At 38.8% G+C, this 25848-nt stretch overlaps 1 protein-coding gene across 1 annotated transcript; it reads left to right on the top strand.

The window, feature by feature from the left end:
- The first annotated feature begins 518 nt into the window (after positions 1 to 518).
- adcyap1r1a (adenylate cyclase activating polypeptide 1a (pituitary) receptor type I) lies at positions 519 to 21182 on the top strand. The gene is made up of 13 exons (XM_028593339.1): positions 519 to 598; positions 4099 to 4195; positions 9599 to 9709; positions 9824 to 9924; positions 10007 to 10104; positions 10370 to 10496; positions 11742 to 11895; positions 14425 to 14485; positions 15163 to 15232; positions 15349 to 15440; positions 17031 to 17160; positions 18141 to 18182; positions 20979 to 21182. Exons 1-13 carry the CDS (start codon positions 557 to 559, stop codon positions 21180 to 21182), a joined length of 1329 nt encoding a protein of 442 aa, XP_028449140.1. The 5' UTR covers positions 519 to 556.
- Positions 21183 to 25848: the final 4666 nt, after the last annotated feature.

Here is a 25848-nt window from a genome sequence, read left to right as displayed (position 1 = left end):
TAGGACTGTGGCATTATCTGTGAGAGTCCTGTGTTTATATCTTAAGTAACATTGTTTAAAGCAAAAATGGAAATGAGAATACAGAATGAAGAAAAACACTTCCCACTTTGCAACTAGCATCTCAAAAACTGAAACATTACAGTTAGCATCAACAATTATTCAATATTCAAGTTTCCAAAACACATAATAATAAAGAATTTCAAAATGTTCATATAATCATAGTATTAAACTAACCTATAACACAAATATCTGCATAAGGCTTTTCTTAGTATGTAATTAGTGATGCAGTGTAACACGGTGCTCCCTTGTTACGTTGTTGTTTGTTGTCTTACAGAGCCTTTTTTCCTCTGTGTTGTATTTCAGAGCCCTAGTAGCTGAAGTGTGGTAGCGCTGAGGGGAGCAATCTCAGTGCATCCCTGTGAACACACACACACACACACACACACACACACACACACACACACACACACACACACACACACACACACACACACACACACACACACACACACACAAGTTGTGGAGCCTTTTGGATACAACCACTTCACAAAAGACAATGAGAGGCTACCTGCTGACTGCAATCTTTCTGCTGCCCTTGGTGAGTAGTTTGGGTGCATGCATCCATGTACTGTGCACATATGTAGGTGTGTGGGGGTGTTCAGGAGCATAAAGGAATGTGTAACCATATCCATGTATAAGGGAGTGAGTGTGTTCATGTCTCCATCATCAGACCACTCTTTTTTACGTTTTTTACGTACGTACACTCTTGCGGGTGTGTGTTAGTGACAGGCGCTGGAGGTGTGGAAATCACCATATCAGCACATCAGCATACGTTACAGGTTCTGGATCAGCTCTGTGCTAAGACGACTGGCTGCCTATCAGAACAATAACAGATGGTACCGACTGACCGTAGAGCTGCCTATCCATCTGCTGTGACTCACTTTTATTAGCGGTCTCATTAAAATAAAAAAGCAGAATAGAAAGGTTGTGCAACATGTATGCACACTGTGGCAGCACATCAGCAGTTTCCCTAGTTAAAATAAATGTAACATTATGTGACTGGTATCCTTAATCTATGAATTTGATGATGATGTCTTTATCCTTTTAATAATAGTTCCAGTCTAAGGATGGTTACTAGGGGAACTAAAATTGAATCCACAATGCGACCTTGCAGTCCCAAATATCTTTTCTAACCTTTAGTAAACATGTGTGACGGGTTCCTCCAGCTGAAATCTTTGTGCACTCTCAAACTGACCTTCAGTGGCTGATGTGGCACATACAATATGTCTGTTGTGATGTACTTATTGTGTGTCAAATGGGTCTGGACGGTGTGCCAGTGGTCTGCAACGGCCAATTGAAGTTTTATTATGTGTGCTGTGCTGTGCAGTGCTGTGGGAGCTACTGAGTTATCTGGCCCTTGAAAATTGCCTTGGGCAGGGAAACGTGGCTGTGCAGCTTCCAAATGGTCGGTTTATCTGGACAGACATCTGTTCAAGGGAGAGGAGTGACTGGGAAAGGATAATAAGAAGCACACTAAAATAAAAAAGGTCTTTCTTTTGTCGTATGCAATGTCATGGTTATAGCAGTCCTCATTTAAGTTGGACTGGCGTACACCAGCTCTTGGTAAATCCAAGTTTGTGTGTAAAATTCTTCCCAATTTCTACTAGATTCAAACTAGTGATTTACTAAAGCTTATTCGCTTTCTGGTGGAGAATTAGATTAGAAGATTGATACCACTCTCATATCTCTGTTGCCTTAAATATGAAGCTACAGCCGGGAGAATGTCAGCAGCAGCTTGAGCTGCTTACTCTTCAGAAATGTGTGTGAGCTTGCTTGCGTGCGTGCGTGCTTGCGTGCGTGCGTGCGTGCGTGCGTGCGTGCGTGTGTGCGTGCGTGCGTGGTAGATGGAGGTGGAAATGCAGGCATGTCTGTGTTTTCTGTTTGTAATTAGATTAAGATCAAAACAAAATACATAACTAAAATCCAGGATTCCTTACAAATAAATGAATGCATAACACATTTAACAACTTCATCTTATAGGCCTGTCTGCACTCCTGCCAAACAGATAATAGTCATCTGCATCCAATTTTTTCTTATTTGTGTATTTGACAAGTGTTCCAGTGTCTGGAAATGGAATTGAAACTAGATAAAAGATGGCTGTGATGATGTTTCAAATTATTCATGCAGTGTTGTGTGTTAAAATTCTGCCCACGTGCAGCGTGATAAAGGTAGTGAATCCTGGGACATCTTCACAGTCAGGTGATGCCCTATCTTATCTAGGCAGCAAGGACAGGAGTGAATTCATATTGGAGGGCAGAGAGAGAGAGAGAGTGATGAGTCAGCCATGGCTCAGAGGGCTGGGACATATTACACCTATCAGTTCACTGTGAGAGTGAAGGAGGGGGTTGCATGAAAGCTTAGGGTGCAAAACAGAGATTGGCTTTAATAGAGCGAGAGGAAGAGTTATAGAGTAGTTGATAGACATGCAGTAACTCTACTGCCTCTGGGTAAAAAGTTTCCCTCACTACACCTAAGTTACGCCACTGTATTTCCAAGTGCAGGGATTTAATTTTATCACTCAAAAGTGGATGTGAATTAGCTAATCTCTGGAGAACAACAATTTGGAGCCTCTATTTACAACTTCCTCATCCACCAGCTTGTTAAAATCAGGAGTCAAACAACACAAAACATAAAATTATTATTTATTTATTTAAATTTTTAAATTTTCAGCAAAGGGTCTGCCAATATAATGACAAACACAGACCCATGATCACTCTGCTATCCACTACGAATATAAATACAATTACTTGACATTATACCAACATATAGACATCTGTCTATTAATGCAGGGACACAATACGTTTTTTCAATGCTTTTATGGAGTTTTTTTGCCTACTTGTGGCAGCACATTGACATATGGCCTTATAAAGTCGCCAATTTACTCATCCAGCAGATACAGAGCAACATTAGCACTTATTTCTAGTCATATTTCTGTCCACTTGATGAATATAAAACCAAAACAATAAGCTGAAAAACACAAAAACTACTGAGGGGAACTGCAGAGTCAGGTAATAGTTGTGTGACCCCTTTCACATTACACATACCCATTGTATCAATTATTAGATTGAAAATATTGAATAGTGCAGCTTTAAAGCACCTCTAATATCTTACTCTTATCTCTCCTATATTATTAAATACTTAATACTCCAGTGTGTACTAAAAATACTAAAAGCCTCCAGTGCCGTTTTTTGCTCTTCTTTCAATGAAGGAATACTTTCTAATTCGGATAAAACTTGCGCGATAACTACGCTCATCTCATCCGTGGAAGCTGCCATGTTGTTTAGACTGAACAGTCGCTTCTCGTTGCGTCACACCTAAACCTGCCTCAAAACCAACGCTGATTGCCCGGTTGTTTGGCGAACGGCTCCAAAGCTCTATCTCAAGATGCCAGACTGATCTGCAAGTGGAAAACTGGAGATTGCGAGATCAGGACTCTGAAATCTTCCCTATATGTCGTCATAAGGGGAAAGGTTACCTCCTATTTCTCTGCTTTGCCCGCCGCCCACAGCCGCCCAGAGAATTTGGCCCGCCCATGAGGAAATAGAGCTACAACCGCGCCTCTCTCCTCCTCAATAGCATTTAAAGCTACAGACACAGAAATGGCACATACTAAGGAAAGCTCATTGTGGGACTGGTTCGTAGTTGCTGTAATTCTGCACCAAGGCTGAATTTCGGGAAAGAGACTTCAGATACAGTATTAGGGGACCATTAAGGCCTATATAAATGCATCCAAAAAGCAGCATGTCATAGGACCTTTTAAAGGTGCCAGAGTAGAGAAATGTAGGCAGTCTTGGAATTCAACACAGATTCAACCTTGATGAGTCGACTTGGACTCGAACACTGGGGACTTGAGACTCGACTCGGACTCAAACTCAGGTAATGGTGACTCGATTCTGACTCTTCTTTGGTGACTCGGACTAGGACTCGAGACTCGAGACTCAACTCGAACTTGACAGTTGGTGACTCAACTACAACACTGTTATCAGTATAGTTAATATTTAGTTTGGCACTATGTATATTTTTGTTTATTTTCCCCAGGTGGCCTCAGAGTCCGAGCACTGCCTAATCAAGCATGAACATGAGAAATGCATGAAGAAGATCATGCTGCACAACCCCAGCGATGACCTTGAATCAAGTAAGTTGTGTAGTTAAGTAAGTTAAGTATGTGTGTGTGTCTGTGTGTATCTGTTTGTTTGTTCTCGCTTCCTTCTGTGTGCATAATTTGGTATGAAGTCAGTGGTTTTCATGGCTCTGCTGCTGTGATTAAATTCTTTACATCTTGGGTTGCTCAGAAAATACAGAGCTGCTGATAAAAGTCATGCATCTCCTAAAAATCTAACTTTCCAGGATCAAATAAAAAGTACAGGCTTTGTGTTTATACTTAACAATGTGGCATTTTTCTGTTTATCCAATCCATTTTTTTAAAGGTCATAGAGGGACATGTACGGATGAAAGATGAGTGCAGTTTTCTATCAAGTTCATATTACAAATACATCACCTTGACAGGCGGCTATACAGGACAGGCAACCATCTGGTGATACACAGTTCACAAACCAAATGTCTGCCTGTAATGTCACGCTGAGCTGCTTTCACATTTCTCACATCCCTTTTTCCAAAAACACAGGAAACTTGGTCTGTGATTCCTGGAAGCAATTATTTTCTTGGCTATGGATTCTGGTTTTCATTAGCAACTGCTGCAGGCTTCCTGCTGCTCCAAAGTTGCCCAACAGACTGCATCTCCCAGACTGCATTGTGACTCACTGACAGCCAACGGGGCTCCTTGAAAAGCAGGGAATAAAAACATGGAACATAAAAGATTTTGAGTGTAAGATAACAAGTTAGAAGAGGAGAAGAGCTGTAAGTTCAACTCATTTTACATCTGTAGATCTTGCGTTCTTCCTGTGCGCCACACACTAGTTATTATGTTTTTATCTGTGTTTTGTTGTATTTAAAAATTATTTTTGCAATTTTTCATGAGGAAAGTTAGAGAACAGGTTTCATTTATAAATATTTAGTAAATAAAAGTTAGTTCACACTGAAGTCAGGCACTTGCTATGTATTCCCTTATTCCTCTGCAACGCCTGCAGTTTGTTGTATTAATGTGTTGCCATTTTCAAACCGTATAGTCACACATGTTGACCTGCCTCGACCCTTTCACTGATCCTGGTTTTCGCCTGCCTCTTTAAAAGCCATTCTGTGTTTCTGCTGACAGCAAATTGTTGGAGAGGAAATAAAAAGGCCTGGTTTGCAGAAATCGGACTTGAGAAAAAGTAAAAAAAAAAAAAAAAAAATCAGGGAAAAAGAAAAATGAGAACAGGTTAACTATAAATAACAGAAAAGAAAAAGAGATACTGTAGGTGGTGCTCTGTTTTTAGCCAGGTCAGATTTTTTTTTTTCTGATTTATCAAGATCCACTTCAAAAAGCATATTTCATGATTTATTTGTTATTATATTTTTAATTGAGGTACTCTGGCCCCAGATTAGTCTGCAGGCCTTGTGAAATTGGTATATAATGATTTGCTGTCTGGTGCTGTAATCACCATCCAACTGAATTTAGCACATTGCAAAATTCAAAATAAATAGTTCTCTACTTACATTTTGCAGCTTGTTTTGTCCTTTTTTTGCCATTTGTCAGATTCTCACAATGACAAAGGATCACATCCACATGCAAATCTTTTTCTAGGAGCTTCATTACACATCTTTTCTTTCAGACAAGTGATATGAATGAATGAATGAGGAGAAATTAGCTCTGATCGGTATTCTGCTACTGTTAGACCTTGTGACTCAGAATACAAAAACATATCTTTTTCTATTGTCCAATAAGATCAGCTATAATGAGAAAAAAATAAATGTCTGTAGGTCTATGTTTGTGTACACTATGCATGTTCAGAATGTGTGTGGATACCATGCTGCATGTTTGCAGCCCAGTGAAGATTCAGCGTACGGTGGGATCTTGTGTGAGATAGCCAGTGATGCATACAGAGTGCTTTATGAAGCCAGTTACCTCTGTAGCTCAGTGCAGCTCATTTGGCTCAGATTTGCCCTTTAAAAGGTAATTGGCTTTGTGTCCGGCTCACCAGACAGAACCAAAACAGATTAGAGAGCCAAGCAGAATATAGAGAAAGGTCTACACAAACACACACACACACACACACACACACAGCAGAAAGAAAGAAAGACGGAAAAAACAAAGCTGTGAGAAGCAGTTCTAAAAATACAGGATGCGATATCTATAACTGAGCATGAGTCAGGTAATGACCAAAGTAGATGACTAGAAGATACCGGATAGGTGGAAACTATCACATTCAGTTTGGATAGTATCACATGAAATTGACAAATAATGTGTCTGCTTATGTGCATTTGGGTACTTTAAATTATATACCTTTAGTTGCCAGTTTATTAATAGCTACACCTAGCTAAACCTGATGCAGTCTAACACAACAGCCCTGCAACAAATCCTACCTTCATGAAGATTATGTTTTTTTACCCATTCATACAATTCAACAGCACCCCAAACTGGAGCTTCCAAAATGACCGTAAAGTTGAATCAACTCTAAACTGTAGGGCTGCATTAACTGTAGCTAGTTGTAAACTCTGTATACAACTCTGTATACATTTTCCTCTTTTTTTTCAGCTAAAGTAAACCAAAATCTTTGCAAATACTGTACTACTTAACCATTCTCAGCTAATTCATGTTGTCTCTATATTTCATGTCTTACATATCTTACATTGCTCTGCCATTTAACCTCACCATGATTATTAACATAATTTACTAATTGTTGTGCCGCCTTTCGAGTTCTGGAGGCAGTAGGCAATTTGCGAGGGGATGCCATCCCCCTTGTTAGCAAAATGACCAAAATGCATGCCTCTTGTTCACCTGCCATCCCCCTCTTTATCTCCTAGTAGCAGAGAGAGTGCAGGGGCAGAGAGGTTGTTTAGTTGGATATGTTAGTCTAGTCTTCCTGACTCACTGGTCTTTTATTTGACTGAGGTTTGTGCAAGTTAGAATCTATGGCCCCGACCATGGCTCTACTATATAATATAAGATGCCTGACTGATAAATCCATGGTGCTGTCCACGGTGCTGAAGTTGCAGACGGATTTCTGTCCCCCCAGTTAAAATGAACAAGTCGCCTACTGGTTGGAGGTGATATTCTATTGGAAGCTGTGTTAGTGTTGAAATTGAATTAGTAACAAGGAGGTTAAACAATTTGCTAAAAAACGCAGCACACACTTAGTAATATGGAGACATGAACTGATCATTGTTAGTTGCCAGATATAACAGGGACATTTGCCTTGAATTCTCTTTTTTCTTACATGAAAACAGTCTGTTTCAATTAATGTGTTAGTTTATCAATCACGTTAGAAAAGTGAAGAGTCTTTGGTGATTAGACCCCATACCCCCATGTCATACTTTTTGGTGGGGTAGTGATGCACTGAGTAGTACAGGAATATTCCCCTGATGGAGTCTTGACACTGTTGGTGGTGCTGGTGAAGAGATGACGAGAGTTGGCTGAAGATCTGGATCGATGAGATGTGGAGCAGGGCTTTTGATGAGCTCAGTGATAGGAACCCTGGGCACTGGGTGCAATCCACTGGGTTGTGTGTACAGTATGATTTTGTTTCTGTTGTTCTGCCTATTAATACTGTATTGGGCTAGATCTGGTGCTCAATCAGTGATAGTGACAACTAGTATGTGCCCTCAGACAAATTCCAGACAGCGACCAAATGGTCGCATTTTGTGACCAAAATTTGAGAGTGTGCGACTGAATTTTACATCCAGTCGCACATGTGCGACCAGTATAATTTGCCCCCTTTTTTTACACGTTAAATGTCGAAACGTAGGTACGTGAGCGCGTAAGCGCAAGCTTATCTGTCCTCTGTGAAAATTGACAGAGAGCAGAGCTGACACAAACACACAACAGTCGCACACACGCGCAGAGTTGCGATCGGCGCAAACTACGTCGGCTGTTTTGTTGAAGTCACAGTGAGTGATGCCGATAAAGTGGTTTCAAGTATGGTTACAGTTTTTAAAAACTTCACACAGACAGCGTTTGCTGCTATATGATATTAAAAACAGTTACGGTGCTGTTGACTTTACAATTCCTCTGAGACAAGCAGCAGGCTTAACAGTGTGCAACTGTGCCCTGGTGACTGACTGACAGGCTGAGGTTGTAAGGCAAGGCAACATTATTTCTACCTGTCAATGATTTCTACAGCTCCTTTCAGCAACAAGGCAATTCAAAGTGCTTTACATGAAACATTAAAGAGCAATTGAAAACGGTCATGATGAAAATACAACAGGCTAAACAAGTTATAGTGAGTAAGAAATGAATAAGTATTCAATTTAATAGGTTGTAGGGATGGGTTTGGGAGGAGAGAGAGAGGGGTTTTATTTTTATTTTTGTTTAATTTCTTTAGAGTATAACATATTCTAATAAAATAACATAATGTTCTAACTACACAGGATAAATAAATTTGGAATTATTTTTACAACTGAAATAATTGTTTTGTAATTACAGAGGGAAAGTACCGAAAAAATGTACCATTATAATTTCATGTATCTGTACCAATCTTGGTTCAGATGCGAAAGGTACCCAACCCTAAGGGTAGTAGCCTAAACAATGCATGTTTAATTTTAAGGTGAATTCATTGTAATTGTAGACTGGAGTTGGTATATTTTTTTAATATTTTGCTGTCATGACAGCAATGGTGCCTTCTATGTTGCATCTTCAAAAGTGACACTGAATTTGAAACAGCACATTGTAATTTCTGCATCTATTATCAAAGTATTTATTAGTAATACAGTGGAAATTAGTAGAAATGTGAATATTTGGTTAGCATGTTGATTTACGGTGTGTTGCCCTAAATTTTCTGGTTGCGCCCCTAAAATTTTCAGTAGGGGGCCACTGTGCTCCTAGTGAAAAAAGTTAGTCTGGAGCCCTGGTGTGTCAATAGTAAATGTATATTATTTTGCGTTGTTTAAAGTCTTATATCGGTCTTATATTTGAGCAGGTGGTCGGTTCAAGTTAAGTGAGGCTGTAATATGTCCCCCTTCACTTTTAATAGTTTCAGGTTGATTTTTTATCATAAAACCTTAGTAAACATTGTCCTCTTACTGTCCAGCTGCCAAAATCCAGAGGTGAGAGGATCTGAGTTGATTAAAAGGTTGATACACTCATCTGAGTCAACTTCAATTATTACTGTACACTCAGAAATACAAGCTAATTGAGCATTTTTTTTGCACAGTGTTTTGTTTTTCAGGCTATACCAGAGGCTGCCTTATCTTATTACCTCAAGAGAGATAATACGATTTGAGAGTTGCCGCAACAGTTTTGTCCATGTGGTTGTCTCAAAAATGCTCTATCTTTGGAAATTAAACTTTATTATCTCCTAATTCAATTGCCTTAAATTCCAATTAATTCAGTTGAATTCAATTAAATTAGTGTCGGTATCATTTCATCACTTTTATAACAACAGAAATGCTGATAGAGCTTTACACTGACTTCAGTCTGTTTGTGTTTTTCTTGTCTCCTCAGTGTGTCCATGGATGTGGGATAACCTGACCTGCTGGCAGGCGGCCAATGTTGGCGAAGTTGTGGTGTTCAACTGTCAGGAGCTCTTCCGTGACTTCATAGACCCTGTGGATGGTGAGAAGAACCAAGAGATCATCTGTGTCTCTCATTAGATTTGGTCTAATTTGTATTTTAAATTATTAATTCCATTCAGTTCAATTCAGGCTGAGGTATATTTTTAATTTTCAGAGTTGGGGAAGGTCAGTCGTAACTGCACCGAGGACGGCTGGTCTGAACCTTTCCCTCACTATGCGGATGTCTGCTTCTTCTATGAAAACATCACTGATCCTGTACGACCTCCTTAACCATGTCTAAATTTAATATTACATTTATCACACACACACATGACTAACCCTCTGTCTCCAACATTAGGGCACGTACTACCCCTCAGTCAAGGCCCTGTACACAGTTGGCTACAGCACATCGCTGGTGTCTCTGACTACAGCCATGGTCATTCTCTGCAGGTTCAGGTGAGCATCACAAAGTCAGGTTTCTCATCATTGGTACATGGCTTGTTCTCCAAATTTTCTTTCATGTCGGTAAAAACTCAATAAAAATTTAGCCCGAGTGGGAATAAGAAAAAAAGCAGTGGGAGTGACAAAATCCATAAAAATTTGCTTTTTGTTTTTACATTTACAGTTTTTTTTACATCTGCATTATTTAATTTATTTGTCGGAGCTTTTAAGAGTGAAAACAAGATACGATTTTTATATATTTTGTCTTTCTTCTCTCCAGGAAGCTCCACTGCACCAGGAACTTCATTCACATGAACCTGTTTGTGTCCTTCATCCTGAGAGCCATCTCAGTCTTCATCAAGGATGGGGTGCTGTACGCTCAGGAAGACCACTGCTTCGAACACACAGTTAGTAATCTTTTTCATATACTGTGTGGTCACTCAGAAGCCCTAATACACACACATATCTATCTGTGGCTGATAAATTACTTCCTCATGTTTTCCATCAACAAGAAAGACCGTGACTGCTGCTTGTTTGGTTATTAATGAAAAAAAATATTTTCAATACACAAGGCTAATTATTTAATTAATTTAAATTTGAAGCAGATAATTGCAAAATGAGGCCTTTATTATTCTAAATGGTCCCTGCTGCAGATTTGAAGTCTGTATAAGATGTTTGCAGAGTTTTGGCAGTTGCAAAAATGTTTTCAAGATATATATTATTAATTACATATTGGTTAATCGGTTCCAGAGAGCATTATTAAAGGATTTCATCAATGTGCAGCCACTCATTATATAAAGGAAAGCATGCGTATAAAATGTGATCAAGCATATTCTGTTTGAGATATAAAGAGAAGTTTAAAGACAGAGGACTTGAAACACTTCCACTCCTGTCTTTCCTGTTTGATATGCACCTTTGAAGGAACTTCAATCACATGCAAATGTTTACAAAAAGCAAACACGCTATTAGATGACTAATACTCCCTGATTACAAATGCAGAACAAGCTCTTAGCCTTTGTCTGGTAACAAAACATTGCTCAGTGTTGTTAAGCAGGCATGATAAATAAACCTAATTAGGTACGCTAATGGCTTCAGCAAGGCCAGTGGAAATCTTCTACTACAGACTCATTAACATATCAATGGTTACGTTGCCCTTTTTTTCAACCCAGCTGCTTTAACCCAAGTTGCTTTGGCAATCCCAGGTCACCATTGTGGCACTGTGGTACAGTGCTGTAATTGGTTGACCCCTGTTAGAATATGGACTCTTTCATTAACATGATGTCATTAAGTCCACCTGACATGTAGGTGGGTCTCTACTGTTGGCTGTGAAAACATTTTAATCCACATATAGATGCTAAATGCTAAATGCACATTTTGAGGGTAGTTGCAGTGTGTTGGGACCCCGTCACTGCAGTGACAACGATCTCTGTTTACACGTTGATTTATAGGAATTGAGGACGTATGTCACTCTGACATGTATTGTCTTGAGCTTTTAAAAGAGAGGCTGATAATTAAACATGGATTTTACATTTTGAACAAAATGCTTTTACAGAGGATAAAACAACCAAGAAAGCCTATTTCCCACCTACACCAATAACATGTCCCTCTGCCTTTGCTCTACTAACACACCTCCCTTGTGTTTCCCCGTGCAGGTGGCGTGTAAAGCAGTGATGATTTTCTTTCATTACTGTGTCATGTCCAACTATTTCTGGCTGTTTATTGAAGGTCTTTATCTCTTCACTCTGCTGGTGGAGACTTTCTTTCCTGAAAGACGCTACTTCTACTGGTACACTATTATAGGATGGGGTGAGTAGTTATGGTGAAAAGTAGCAACTTCTCATTCAGTTCTTAATGTGAATTAAATCATTTATGCCACAATTTAAATTTTCAAAATTTAATTTACTTTTACGTTTTTTGTGTGAATTAGATTTGTATTCAAATTTGTTATGTTTAGAGCAGTGGTTCTCAACCGGTGGGGCCCGCCCCCCGGGGGGTGGGGGGGCGCGAGTAGGCTACAGGATGGGAGAAAAAAAAAAAAAGAATTCAGAAAAAGAATTTCCCCCATGTTGAAATGCAAGTGGTTGGACTGTAACACATTTTTGTCAAAAACTAATCTAGCGACTTTTACTGGTGTTATTGGAGACTTTGTTTTGTGGAGACTCGAAAGCACGTATCACTCTGCAGCTACTGTGCTCAACGAGCAGCGGGTGTTGCCGTGAGCCCCTCCCCCGTCCAAAAGCACTCACAGGCGGTCAGTCTCTCAGTAGCCTCGCGCACCAGTCCCAGCCTGCAGTCGGACCAGAGAGGAGACACACACCACTCCTCATATAAACTCATATTTTGCTCCTTGCAGACAGAGTGGACGCCTTCACACAAAAACTTGACCTGTGGCATGGCCGCATCAGTCGAGGGAACTGCGACATGTTCCCCAGCCTTGCAGACTTTATTTTATTTATTTCAATCGGCGTCTGAGCACCTGTCAGCAATGAGAGAACAGCCACTGACCAAGTGAGAGTGAGAACGGGTCAAATTAATTTCCTTGTTTCTGTAATAAAGACGATCGTGTGTGTGACTCGAACATCTCACATTTACCAACAAAACGTACAACGAAAGACCGCGCAAAACATTTCAGACTCTACTGCCAACGTGTGTACATTTTAACATTAATGTACGCTGTAACGATTTTTCATAATATAGTCACTGAAGCGGCTGCTGTTTCAGTACTGTCTGCTCTCTGCAGCGGGCGGGGCTGCTGCTCCATTTCCCCCGCGACTGACGCGCGCACGCACACACACACACGCACACACAATCACACCCGGTGGATGCAGGAAAAAACGCAGATGACCTAAATTGAGGACAGCTATGCTCCTTATTGTAAGTGCAATGAGAAGTTAAAGTCCAATAAGTACTTTATCGTCTGAATGCGTGTGTGTGTGTGTGTGTGTGTGTGTGTGTGTGTGTGTGTGTGTGTGTGTGTTTGTGTGTGTGGCCAGGATAGGACATTAACTAACAATGTGATCAACAAGCCACTAACAGTGACAGATATGTTCATATTTGATTCATTCAATAAATTATTATTTTTTGTCTTAAATCCACGGGCCATTTTCCTATTATACCAACATTTGCAGCATCCGGAGCCTTTTAAGGTTCCCTAGGAAATCTCATCTAACTTGGGGGCCGCCTTGATAATCCTGCATAGGGGCCCGGTGTTGGCTAGTTCTGCCACTGACCTCCTGCCCTCTTTCGTCATTCTGAGCAGCATTGATGCAGGAATACTCTCAACTCTGTGATGTCACCTTGAAGATTCTCCTCCCTTTCGCGTCGGCATATTTGTGGGAGGCAGGATTCTCAGAAATGACTGCAATCAAAACGAAATACCGCAATCGTGCACAAATCGAGGATGATTTGAGGCTACGTTTATCAGACATTTCGCCAAGAAATTGGAAGGGGGGGCCCAACTACAATGGACCAGCTTTGGGGGGGCCCAGCTTGCAAAAGGTTGAGAACCCCTGGTTTAGAGGAATAGGGAAAGGAATAGGAAATGATAGAACAATGGTAAATGCTATTGTATTTTAAACAAAACATACAGTACAGTATATTCTGGATTCTCATCATATACAGTTTGTCTTTGTCCTGGAGGTCTCTTTAAAACAGCTTTTTACTAATGTATTTGCCAAGACCTTTTAGATTTCAGCCAAACTTGCCAATAACTGTTTATTCAAATAACGTAGTAAAATACAGCTAAGGTAAGGCGAGGCAAGGCAGCTTTATTTGTATAGCACATTTCAGCAACAAGGCATTTTAAAGTACTAAGTTTTAAAATATATATATTTTTAAAAACAGCTAAACTAGAATAACATAGATATGAGATACAAGAATAAAACTTACAGTGCAGTATAAGAATTGAACAAGTATTTAAAGAAAGGCAGCATAAAAAAGAAAGATCTTAAGCCTTGATTTAAAAGAACTGAGAGCTGCAGCGGACCTGCAGTTTTCTGGGAGTTTGTTCCAGATATGTGGTGCATAAAAACTGAACGCTGCTTCTCCATGTTTAGTTCTGACTCAAATGACCTGAGAGGTCTGGGTGGTACTGTAACCAAACAATTTAGCATTCTTCCTATCTTGATTATGAAAACAGCTTGCTATAGTAATCTTTGCTGTGATTGATGAATACCCGACTGAATAAACAGGGTCACAACCACAAAAAATATGATATATAATTGTTGAATGTTGGTATTTCCCAAAAGTATGTTTAGACAAATGAGAAGTACTGTGATTATTATGACAAATGTACTGCATTTTTTTCCTCAATGTATATGATTACTGTTATTTCAGGAACTCCCACCATCTGTGTCACTGTCTGGGCAGTTCTGAGGCTCCACTTTCATGACACTGGGTATAACTCCTCTTCCAACTTTAGATTCACTATTTGAAAGGGAAGAAATGCACGTTTACTGTTAACCATGTTGTTCATATCGTATAAGGCACTATAACCTACTCAGAAAAGAGGCAGAAGCCTTTGGGTTGCTAAGACACAGAAGTCCACATTTTGTATTAAGATATCTCTCAATTTCCTCTTCATCTTGACAACTATACAATTTAAGATGGGGATTTGCAATTTCAGAAATTTAGGTAAACAGATAAGGGAAATAACTCCCTTCACCACAGATAATTTGTTTATGCTGACAATGTTTATAAAATCATTGGAACAAATTTAATAAAATTGTTAACTGATGTGTTTTTTGGTATGCAAATTAAACCTTCCCGTAGCCATTTAACAAGCTTGTGTTCAGCTCAACTTTATCTTTTATCATTTCTTGTGCAAAATACACTATAATACTAGTGAGTGTAAGCAAACAAACAGCATTCAGAATTATTGGACAGTTTTTCTAAGAAGGTTTAATTATCATTTTAGGCCTGCTTCCATTTTAAGTCGTCTACTCCCCTCTGACACTCGCCTCCACCCTTCTTATTTTGCAAATAGCCACTTGCTTGACATATTGTACTAAATGTTGAGAGAAAAGTTAATGATTATTGAAATGCACTGTTCTCCTCTTTCTCCTCCTCCTCCAGATGCTGGGATACAAATGATAACACTGCCCTCTGGTGGGTGATCAAAGGACCTGTTGTGGCCTCCATTATGGTATGACGGATGCTAATTTGTTCATCCAATTTTCTTATTTCTTATTTTCTTCACATATCCATTGCTTAACTGGCTGAAATGTAATGTAATTTTGGTTTTGTGTTGGTTTTTCACAGATCAACTTTGTCCTCTTTGTTGGAATAATCATCATCCTCGTGCAGAAGCTTCAGTCCCCTGACATCGGAGGAAACGAATCAAGCATTTATCTGTAAGTTACAATAAGCAAATTCACTAACTCCAATGTTATGTAAAATTAAAAGTGGTGTGTGTGTGTGTGTGTGTGTGTGTGTGTGTGTGTGTGTGATGTGTGTGATGTGTGTGATGTGTGTGATGTGTGTGTGATATGTCCCTAAAGATGTTGTCTTTGTTGTATTGTTGTGTTGTCTTTGTGCTGTGTAGCAGCTGTGCTCAGAAATGCTTCAGTGAGCCCACACAGGCTGTTCAGCATTCGTGCAGGATGTCAGAGTTATCCACCATCACACTGTAAGTGTGTGTGTGTGTGTGTGTGTGTGTGTGTGTGTGTGTGTGTGTGTGTGTGTGTGTGTGTGTGTGTGTGTGTGTTGTGTCTTGTGTCGACTGCATGTGTGTATCTGTGTTTTTTTAATGATCTGGACTCTCAAATGCATACTCTCTCACACACACACATTTGTATTCTGTACTTGTGAGGACCCTCATTGACATAATGCATCCTCTATAGCCCCTATAATCATCACAGCTACCTAGCTTCTAAAAAAGCTGAGCACTGTAAACAAACAGGAGTAAATGGTGCATTTGTTGGGGAACTATTTTCAGTGACCCCCACTGCAACAGTGTAGCTCATTAATGTGTTTTTAAAACAACAATGGTGCTTTATTGCAGTAGTAGTAGAATAAGATATCAGGCTTTGGTTACTAAGGCAATACTTGTTTGTAGGACTGAATCATTGTTGGTTTTGGTCTTTTCATGGGATTTTTTGGCAATAAGAAAAATAAAATATATTGTGTCTTATATTTAAAGGGAAACTTTGCAGTTTTTTTAGCTTAATTTACCTTAATTGAATAGCTTCGGAGTCACTGGAATGGTTATTGGACTTTTCCCAGGTTGAATGGTGGTCGTCTCACTTCCCCCTAGCACCTGTGAGCGGAAAAACCACCCTTGCAACTTTTGGCCGCCGAGCCTCCGGCCTCAGTGTCAGGAAGCATCACGTGATATCAGGTCTCGCAATGTAACAAATTGCTTCACGGCACTGCACACATACACGCCCCCATCCAGGAACCGGCTAGCAAGAACAAGGTAGCGATGGAGTTTTTCACACTATCGTCATGGCTGAGCCGGCAAAAAAAAAGCAGAAAGCAAGGAAAGCATTGTCGGAGGAACAGAGAAAGAGGAAACTGCAGACTGACTGAGTGAGTTTTTACACATTGGTACTGTATCTATTCCGAAGCTGTAGGGGGAGCTCTATAGAGAAACCTGCGAGCAAAAAGCGAGAAAATACCGAAGAAATTGCCAAAACTGCATAGCGCCCCTTTAAATGTAAACACTAAACATAATCATATGATTGTAACTGCTGCATTTTAATACATTGATGCCTTGATTGAACTTGAAGATTAACAGGGATTCATTTATTTCTTTAATTTATGGCTTGACTAAAAATTTAAACCTGTGTGTAAATGACTAGTTTACTATACAACAGTAATAAGAAAATGTGTCATAATTGCATTAGTAGCTCTGTTCTGCATCACGTCCAGCTGACCAGCACTAGTGACAAATGACTTTGATTTGTATTTTACTTATATTTCATTAAACTGTTTTTGTGTAGGCGTCTGGCTCGCTCCACCCTCCTGCTCATCCCCCTGTTTGGTATTCACTACACTGTGTTTGCCTTCTCACCTGAAGATGTCAGCAAGAGAGAGAGACTAGTCTTTGAGCTAGGACTGGGATCCTTCCAGGTACGCTTTAACAGCTCGAAATATCAGATGATGAAGGAGAGAACATAATGATGATAATAAATCATCTGAGTATACAAAAGAAAAAGAGGCTCTTCAGGAGAGTGATGGTGATATTCAAACCTAGTCATTCACTAACCACAGCTATGCAGCAAGCTAAACTCACTTCCAATAAAAGTTGAAGGACAACAGTTTTCCTTTGAAGTTTTTCCTAGAAGCAGTTGTAAAACTATGAAGAAAACATTAGACATAAATTCAGTGATAGTGATTACAAATCAAAAGAAGATGAGATATCACAAACAAGTTAAACATTGTTAAACAATGATTAGTATTGCAACAACTGGATTAACAAAAGTATAGATTCGCTGTTAAGGGACATTGTGTCTTGTAGTGGTGTGCAAAATAATCACTTCACGTTCGTATCGCGATTCAAGCTCTACCGATTCAAAATTGATTCATAGAATTCCAAAAATCTATTATTTTTTTATTGTATGTCTACTGCAATCACATAGGAAAAGTAACTACATTTACATACTGTGAATGCTGCAGCGCTGTGAAGGAATAATCTCCAAGATTACGTTATGTTCTGCCAGCTCACAGCCATAGCAGGAAAAGAGTCAAAGGCTGTAACATCCCTCTGGGTGTCGACCCTTCTGCAAGTATAGAAAATGGCAAACAAATCTTTAGAGGGAAATACACTCTTCCTCCTGAACAGCAGCTCCATATTCCTTTTATAGAAAATGTTACAGACTGGTCGACATGATGTGCAGTTTACTGATGACACTTTACAATCCCTGGATACTGAAGTTGAAGTTTTTCAAAAAGACACATCTTCAGAGCTGTCAGCACACACTATTTTATCTAGCTTTTAATAAAGATGACTGAACATTTGAAAGTGTGTCCTTCCTCACAATGATGCAGTGGTTTTTCTATGAATCTTTATCTGTATTTCTCTTATTTTTTGTCTCTTTTCTCCTCCTCAGGGCTTTGTTGTAGCTGTCCTCTACTGTTTCCTCAATGGAGAGGTAAGCTTTGGTCCCTTTTCATAAACAGAAATGCTTTTAATGCTATTTTTGATGCACATAGCACATCAGCAAATTTTAGGATAATGTATCTAAATATGTGGACTGATTATTACCCAAAACAGTAACACTTTACTATAAGCCCTCTATTTCTAAATGTATAATATAAAAACACGTAATTATTTATAACACACTATAATTTAGATGTAAGCGAATTTAAGGATTTTTCAGGTGTTTATTTTGTGATTTGTCAACAATTAGCCAACAACTCCTATAAAGCAAATGTAACTGGCGTTAATGAATGATTGATAAAACACTATAACATAGCCATAATAACATTTAACGATATATAATTAAAACAAACTATAACATTCTTACAGCATGTTAAAAAACATTTATTAATTTAGGTCCACTTAGATCTTTTATTAGTGCTTTTAGTCACAACTTGTGGCCTTCATCAGTTAATGGAGTTTGCTCCTTTGTGGAAATACTTTACAAAAAGGTACACAAAAATGTAGGTGGTTACTGAGGAACAAATGAGAAACGACGAGTAGTTAATGGTTAGGTAATCATTCGTTAATGATTAACCATGCAGTATGATGCATTATTTTATGTGCAGGTACGCACAATGCTTCACTAGTGTCTGAGTCCCAGTCATTCAGGAATTTCTCATTAACTAAGCAGTCGTTCCTCAGTAACTTCTCATTCGCTTACTGTTAACTATTGATTCATTAATACAGATACTCCCAGTCTGTTCATCAGTAACTGATCATTAGTGCTTGAGTCCCAGTCATTCAGGAACTTCTCATTAACTAACCAGTCGTTCCTCATTTGTTCCTCAGTAACTTCTCATTAACTTACTGATAACTATTGATTCATTAAGACAGTAATGCCCAGTCTGTTTATCAGTAACAGATCAGTAGTGCTGAAATACAGTTACTCAGTAACTTCTCATTAACTTATTATTTACTAATGATTCAATTAATACAGTAACTCACACTCTGTTGATCAGTTAATTACTCATTAGTGCTGATATACTCAGTAACTTCTCATTAACTTACTTTTTAATACAGATACTACGAGTCTGTTTATCAGTAACTTATCATTAGTGCTTGAGTCCCAGTCATTCAGAAACTTCTCATTAACTAGCCAGTCATTCCTCATTCCTTCCTCATTTGTTCCTCAGTAACTAACTACGTTTTTGTGTACCTTAAAAGTGTTACCAATATAATTACTAATAACATGAACTAGTTTTAACACAGTTATAATTTACATTTTATATATATATATATATATATATATATATATATATATATATATATATATACATACAGTACTGTGCAAAGGCAGGTGTGGAAACAATGCTGTAAACTAAGAATGCTTTCAAAATATAAATTGTTTATTTTTATTAATTTACAAAATGCAAAGTGAGCGGCCAGAAAAACATCTAAATCACATCAATATTTGGTGTTACTACGCTTTGCCTTCAAACTAGCATCAATTCTTATAGGTACACTTTCAAAAAGTCAGGGAACGTTGAGGATCGTAGACACAGTGGTCGGCCAAGGAAACTTAGTGCAGCAGATGAAAAACACATCAAGCTTATTTCCCTTTGAAATCGAAAGATGTCCAGCAGTACCATCAGCTCAGAACTGTCAGAAACCAGAAGTCTGGCCAGAAGTGGTCTTCATGGAAGAGTTGCAACCAAAAAGCCATACCTCCGACATTGAAACAAGGCCAAGCAACTCAACTATACATGAAAACATAGGAACTGGGGTGCAGAAAAATGGCAACAGGTGAAATATTTGGCTGTAGCAGAAGGCAGGTTGTTCGCTGAAGGGCTGGAGAGCGGTACAATAATGAGTGTCTGCAGGCAACAGTAAAGCACGGTGGAGGTTTCTTGCAAGTTTGGGGCTGCATTTCTGCAAATGGAGTTGAAGATTTGGTCAGGATTAATGGTGTCCTCAAAGCTGAGAAATACAGGCAGATACTTATCCATCATGCTATACCATCAGGGAGGTGTATGATTGGCCCCAAATTTATTCTGCAGCAGGACAACGACCCCAAACATACTGCCAAGGTCATTAAGAACTATCTTCAGCCTAAAGAAGAACAAGAAGTCTTGGAAGTGATGGCACGGCCCCCACAGAGACCTCATCTCAGCATCATCGAGTCTGCCTGGGATAACATGAAGAGACAGAAGGATTTGAGGAAGCCTACATCCACAGAAGATCTGTGGTTAGTTCTCCAACATCTTTGGAACAACCTACCAGCCGAGTTCCTTCAAAAACTTTGTTCAAGTGTACCTAGAAGAATTGACGCTGAGTTGAAGGCAAAGGGTCGTCACACCAAATATTGATTTGATTTAGATTTCTCACTGCATTTTGTTAATTGATGAAAATAAACTATTAACACTTCCATTTTTTAAAGCATTCTTAGTGTACAGCATTTTTTCATACCTGCCTAAAACTTTTGCACAGTGCTGTATATATAATACACGTAGAAAATATATATAAATTAGTGATAGTTAAATCTGTCCTCCTGATGAAAACTTTATATCAAAACATGCAGCACGGTCTAACCTAATTGCTAACCTCTGATGTAAAATATGAAGACTTTTATAATATAGTTTATATGATATAACCTTTACTAACTGTTACAAATGCTTCACAGGAATGATAAGTGTTATTTAGTGTCAAATACATTAATACACACCTGATGTCTTAAACTATCACCCACTGGAGCTGGTACAGCTTAAAGTACATAAAAAAAATGACCTTGTGAAGTTTCTCCCTGAAGGTGCAGTCGGAGATCAAGAGGAAATGGCGCAGCTGGACGGTGAACAGGTACTTTGCTGTGGACCTGAAGCAGCAAAGGCACCCTTCGTTGGCCAGCAGTGGAGTGAACGGCGGGACTCAGCTGTCGATCCTCAGCAAGAGCAGCTCCCAGATTCGCATGTCCAGCCCACTGGCGGAGAATGTCAACATCAGCCTCCCAACCTGAGCGTCTGATTGGCAGGAGTCAACTTCAAGGTGCCGTTCCACTTATGTACATCCAGACCAACCAGATCAGACCAAAGTGGCCCCTCATAACTCTTACATTCTATAGTTAGGCCTTCTGAAAATTAGATATTTCTGAAAGCATTTACTGGAGATTAGAGGTGCATAGCTGACTTTCATACTTTATAACTTCATTTGAATATACAATATCATTTGTTTGAGTATTTTAGTCAACTCTGATTGCAATCTTTCCTGATTAATGATGTACTTGATATCTGAACTGACAAATTCCACTACATAGATTAAAACAGAGACCTACTAGAAATTCCCTTTCTACCAATGTTTTCTATTTTAAATTATTTTAATAATATTGATGTGAAGTTGTTGCCAAAAACAGTAACAACTGTAAAAAAAGAAAACAGTAGTTAAACATTGAATGTAGGGGTCATATTTGGCTGTTCGTGTGTAAAGTAAATGTGCTTTAAAGTGCCATACAGGTTGCCTGACTGGATCCGATCTCTTTACAGTCCAAAGTTAAATAACAACCGCGTTCGCCTTGCTTGTACGAATGCACATTGTTTAAATGTTTCATCTTAAATTTAAACATTTTTCTACAATCAGCCGTAAGTACAGAGTATGTCAAAAAATAAATGGGTGGCGGGGGTGGGGGGGATGGGGGGGTGGGGGACTCATGGACTTTGTAAATAGTTACTGTTGGTGTTACGATCAGATTTTCTTTCTTTTGCATAACGCAGTATTGTAATGACCTTTTCACACAAAAGGAACTGGAGCCCAAATCTGTAGATTTCATCAAACATCCTGAGGACCCAGAAGATCCTGCCCCTTATATTCTGACCAAATTTTTTTTTATTAAATAAAAATACACACAGTATATGAAAGGACATAATGCCAATGAATGAGCACTGTAGGGCAGTGGTTTCCAACTTGAAGGTTCACACGATTAATCTGAGGGGTTGTGAAATGAAAACCAACATTTTTCGCCATTAAATTGTGTTAATTTTAGCTTTTTTCGTGTAAAACCAGATACTTTGATGTCTTCAGGCTTCTAAAAAAAAAAAAAAAAAAAAAAGCATCTGAGAAAGGAAAATCAGGCTTAGCTTGAAGTGCTCACAGCTCATAAAAATGTGTGACTTTTGTGAGGGGGTCGTGAGTTGACTTTTAATTGTTTTAAATGATCACAAGACAAACTATAGACCATCTGGTGATGGGATCACACCAGCTGCGAAGCCAAATCAGGACAGGGGTGTAAATTGGGGGGGCCATGGCCACTTCCCTACTTTCTATCCCCCTGATTCTGGTGCCCTTGCTCGGACCACACCCATCTTGGCAAGACACGACCTGGGTAGCAGGATCGGCCAGGCGTTCATGCTCCCACATTCAGGTCCTGTCCCCAAACAAACTGGGCTATCCTGACCCTAAACACTCAAGGTCAATGCCTACCCTCAACCATCTTGCCTAACCACTCAGCTGCTACGCAAGGTTGTGTCTTGCCAAGAACAGTGGGATTTATGATTTATGTTCACAGCTAGTATCATGTCCTCCAGTTGATTTCCCTCTCACAGACTTCTTGCAGACTGTGAACATAACATGTGCCATTTAGTGGATACTTTTACCCAAAGCCCCTCATAGTGCCATGAGTTTATATGTACAGCATTGTATTGTAGGCAGCGAAAATCAAACCCTCAACATGCTCTTAAACAATAACAGGACTCTTTGTCTTTGTCCTCTTTTCTCTAAGCTTCTACCCATCGTGCCATAATAAATTGCTCTTCATTTAAAAAAAAAAAGTAATGAATCATCTCCTAGACTCATATTCCAAAGTGCCTATAGTCAGTCTCAAATAGTTATCACTTTTATTTCCAGTACATTAAACAGATATCTATCTAAAGTTGTAGAAAGAGTCATTTCCTGCAGAGAATGTACAGAGTGGTGTGTTTTTATTGTAGATTGTGGTGCAATTCTTCAAGTGAAAAGAGTCCTGCTTTGTTATTTATTTATTTTTAATCATGATGAGTTTGACAAGAGTTGTGTAATAGCTCCACATAACTGCTATCATCTATTCAAGATAGTCTGTTTCAATTCAGCACCAACGTCAAACACATAAACAGCTTCAAAACATTACATGTTGTAACGGTCAACACAAAATGCTTTAATGTGACAGCTCTTGACAATCGAAGAGTGTTGCCCATTTTCTCTTTCTGTCTTTTTTGTTTTTGCACAAACTAAGCTAACAAACAAACAATAACTGTTAAGTTGAGGAAATCATTTAATAAGATGAAATGTGATGTGTACGATGTGTACAGAAGGATTTATTCACAATGTTTACTCAAGATATTTATTTTTTGACTGTCATCTGAGCTGATTAAAAGAATGTAGTATCTTTAAAAAATATATTGAATATTGTTCAACAGAAAAGGATGTATGTATATTTATTTACCATAAACTGGTTCCATGTGAAATGACTCAATGCATAGTACACTTTGTGTGTGTGTCATTTAGTTGTATGCCTGATGTATGATTTCATTACATTGATTTATATTGACTCTCTTGGTCAAAGTGCCATAAATGTAGTGACAACTGGTGAGATGTGTGGCATAATGTCTCATTTCTAATTTTAAAGAAAACAAAAAAAACACAGGAACTCGCTGGAAATTGCTGTCCAAGGTTGTGAGAAATAAAACAAATATATAAACTCTAAAAAGCGAGATAAAAAATAAACACCACTGAGGAGATGCATCAATTTTATGCATCTGCTTGGCTGCTTTTGGACAAAACAACGTGTGACAAGACACTATTGAGTGAACTAGAGCCAGAGGTTTAATTAGGAAGTGGAAGAACAGATAAAACACAAAGTGTGTATGAGGGTGTGATAAAAACCACTCTGCTGCTGCTTACGTGTTCTATCACCAGCCGTCACTCTGAGTCTAAATTGGCTCAGATGGAAACGACCATGTCTAAAAGCTGTTACTGTCTGTAAAAGAAGAGTAGACAACTCCCTACTTTACTATGTATGTGCTGTATATTTGTTTACCACAAGGTGGCAGCAAAGTCTTAGATCTTTTTGTTTGACAGTTTTATAGAGAGGGGGAAGTTTGACTGGCATTGATTTGCTTTTTGAGCCTTGTACTTTGGATTTTTGATGAAATAGGGGTAGTGTGGGGCATTGAGGCACTTGAATGCCACATGCTTAACATCGTTCACATCTACGTTTTGTGATTTTTCTTTACACAAATCAACAAACAAGCCTATAAATTGGAATTTTCTAAATCTGCACTGATGCCCCATCTTTATCCTAGAATTTTCTTCCTTCTCTCTTTAATTTCAATAACAAACTGTGAACTAATTTCAAAACTTACTGAGATGTGAGTAATAATTGAAAATTGGGGGCACCTTTAACTGCTATAATAAATGCAAGCTGTGTAATGTAATTTTTGCTAAAGCTGACCACACCTCTCTCCACCCATGCACCTCTTCTTATGGTTAGTTTAGCATTACGGTAACACACTAATCTTTATGTGTCAAAGAAAAGCACTTGACAAGTTTTCTCAAAGCAATAGTCTAACAATTTAGGAAATACGTTCATTCACTTTCCTGCTGACGGTTAGGTGAAAAGATTAATACCACTTTCATGTGTGTAAGCTAAATATAAGGCTACAGCTAGCAGCCGGTTAGCTTAGCACAAAGACTGGAAGCGGGGGGAAACAGCTAGCTGGATCTGTTGAAAGGAAACACCTCACTTAACTTCCTGTAAACTCATAACATGTATTTCTACTCTTCTGTTGTGCAGATTAAACAAACAAGATGTAGGCCTATGCCTAACTTGTCTATTAGTGTGCATCCACTAGCTAATATCTACTAGCTAGCTGTTTAATCTTAGCTAGTATATATTGGCTAACTAATAGGTACATTATATCTAGATTATCACTAGCTAACTGTCCCCCTAGATCTTACTCTCAGCAAGAAAGCGAACATTTCTTGTATTTCCAAAATTGTCAAACTATTCCTTTAAAGGTAACTATTCTGTGTGTGTGTGTGTGTGTGTGTGTGTGTGTGTGTGTGTGTGTGTGTGTGTGTGTGTGTGTGTGTGTGTGTGTGTGTGTGTGTGTGTGTGTGTGTGTTCTATTGATTGCCAATGAATTTTTGAATGTACAGATGTTGCTCAGCTGCTCTTAAATGTCGCCTGCTATCAATTTGCCATGGTGTACAAATGATGTCTTTTCTTGATTATATATACAGTACACTGTAGATGTATATTTTTGGCACATAGGTCGGTGGACCTCTTGACGAAGACCTGTAATGTTGGTGACCGTGTTTTTGTACATTTATGTTAATGTAACAGTTTTTAGAGTATGTGAATATGTTTGAAAGTTGGAGAGAGTGTATTCTGTACGCATGTGTATGTAATGACAAGTATTAATGAGGATATAAGTAACTTAAATGTCAAAAGAATATCTATAAGACCTCATCTATATTATGTTCTACCTGTGACAGTGTGTCATGTGTAACATGCGTTCTGTTGTCCAAAATTCATGTCCCAGGTTGTGTAAATTTGACTGCAAAATAAATCTATCTGTGGTAAATTGTTATTTTGTGAAGATTTGCTTTATTTCGCTTAGCTATACCATCCATTAAAATGGACAGTGTACAGA

This window comes from Perca flavescens, chromosome 12 (genome assembly GCF_004354835.1).
Source record: "Perca flavescens isolate YP-PL-M2 chromosome 12, PFLA_1.0, whole genome shotgun sequence".
NCBI classification, from domain to species: domain Eukaryota; kingdom Metazoa; phylum Chordata; class Actinopteri; order Perciformes; family Percidae; genus Perca; species Perca flavescens.
Note: the sequence above shows the minus strand (reverse complement) of the source record. Positions and strands in the feature narration are given on the sequence as shown.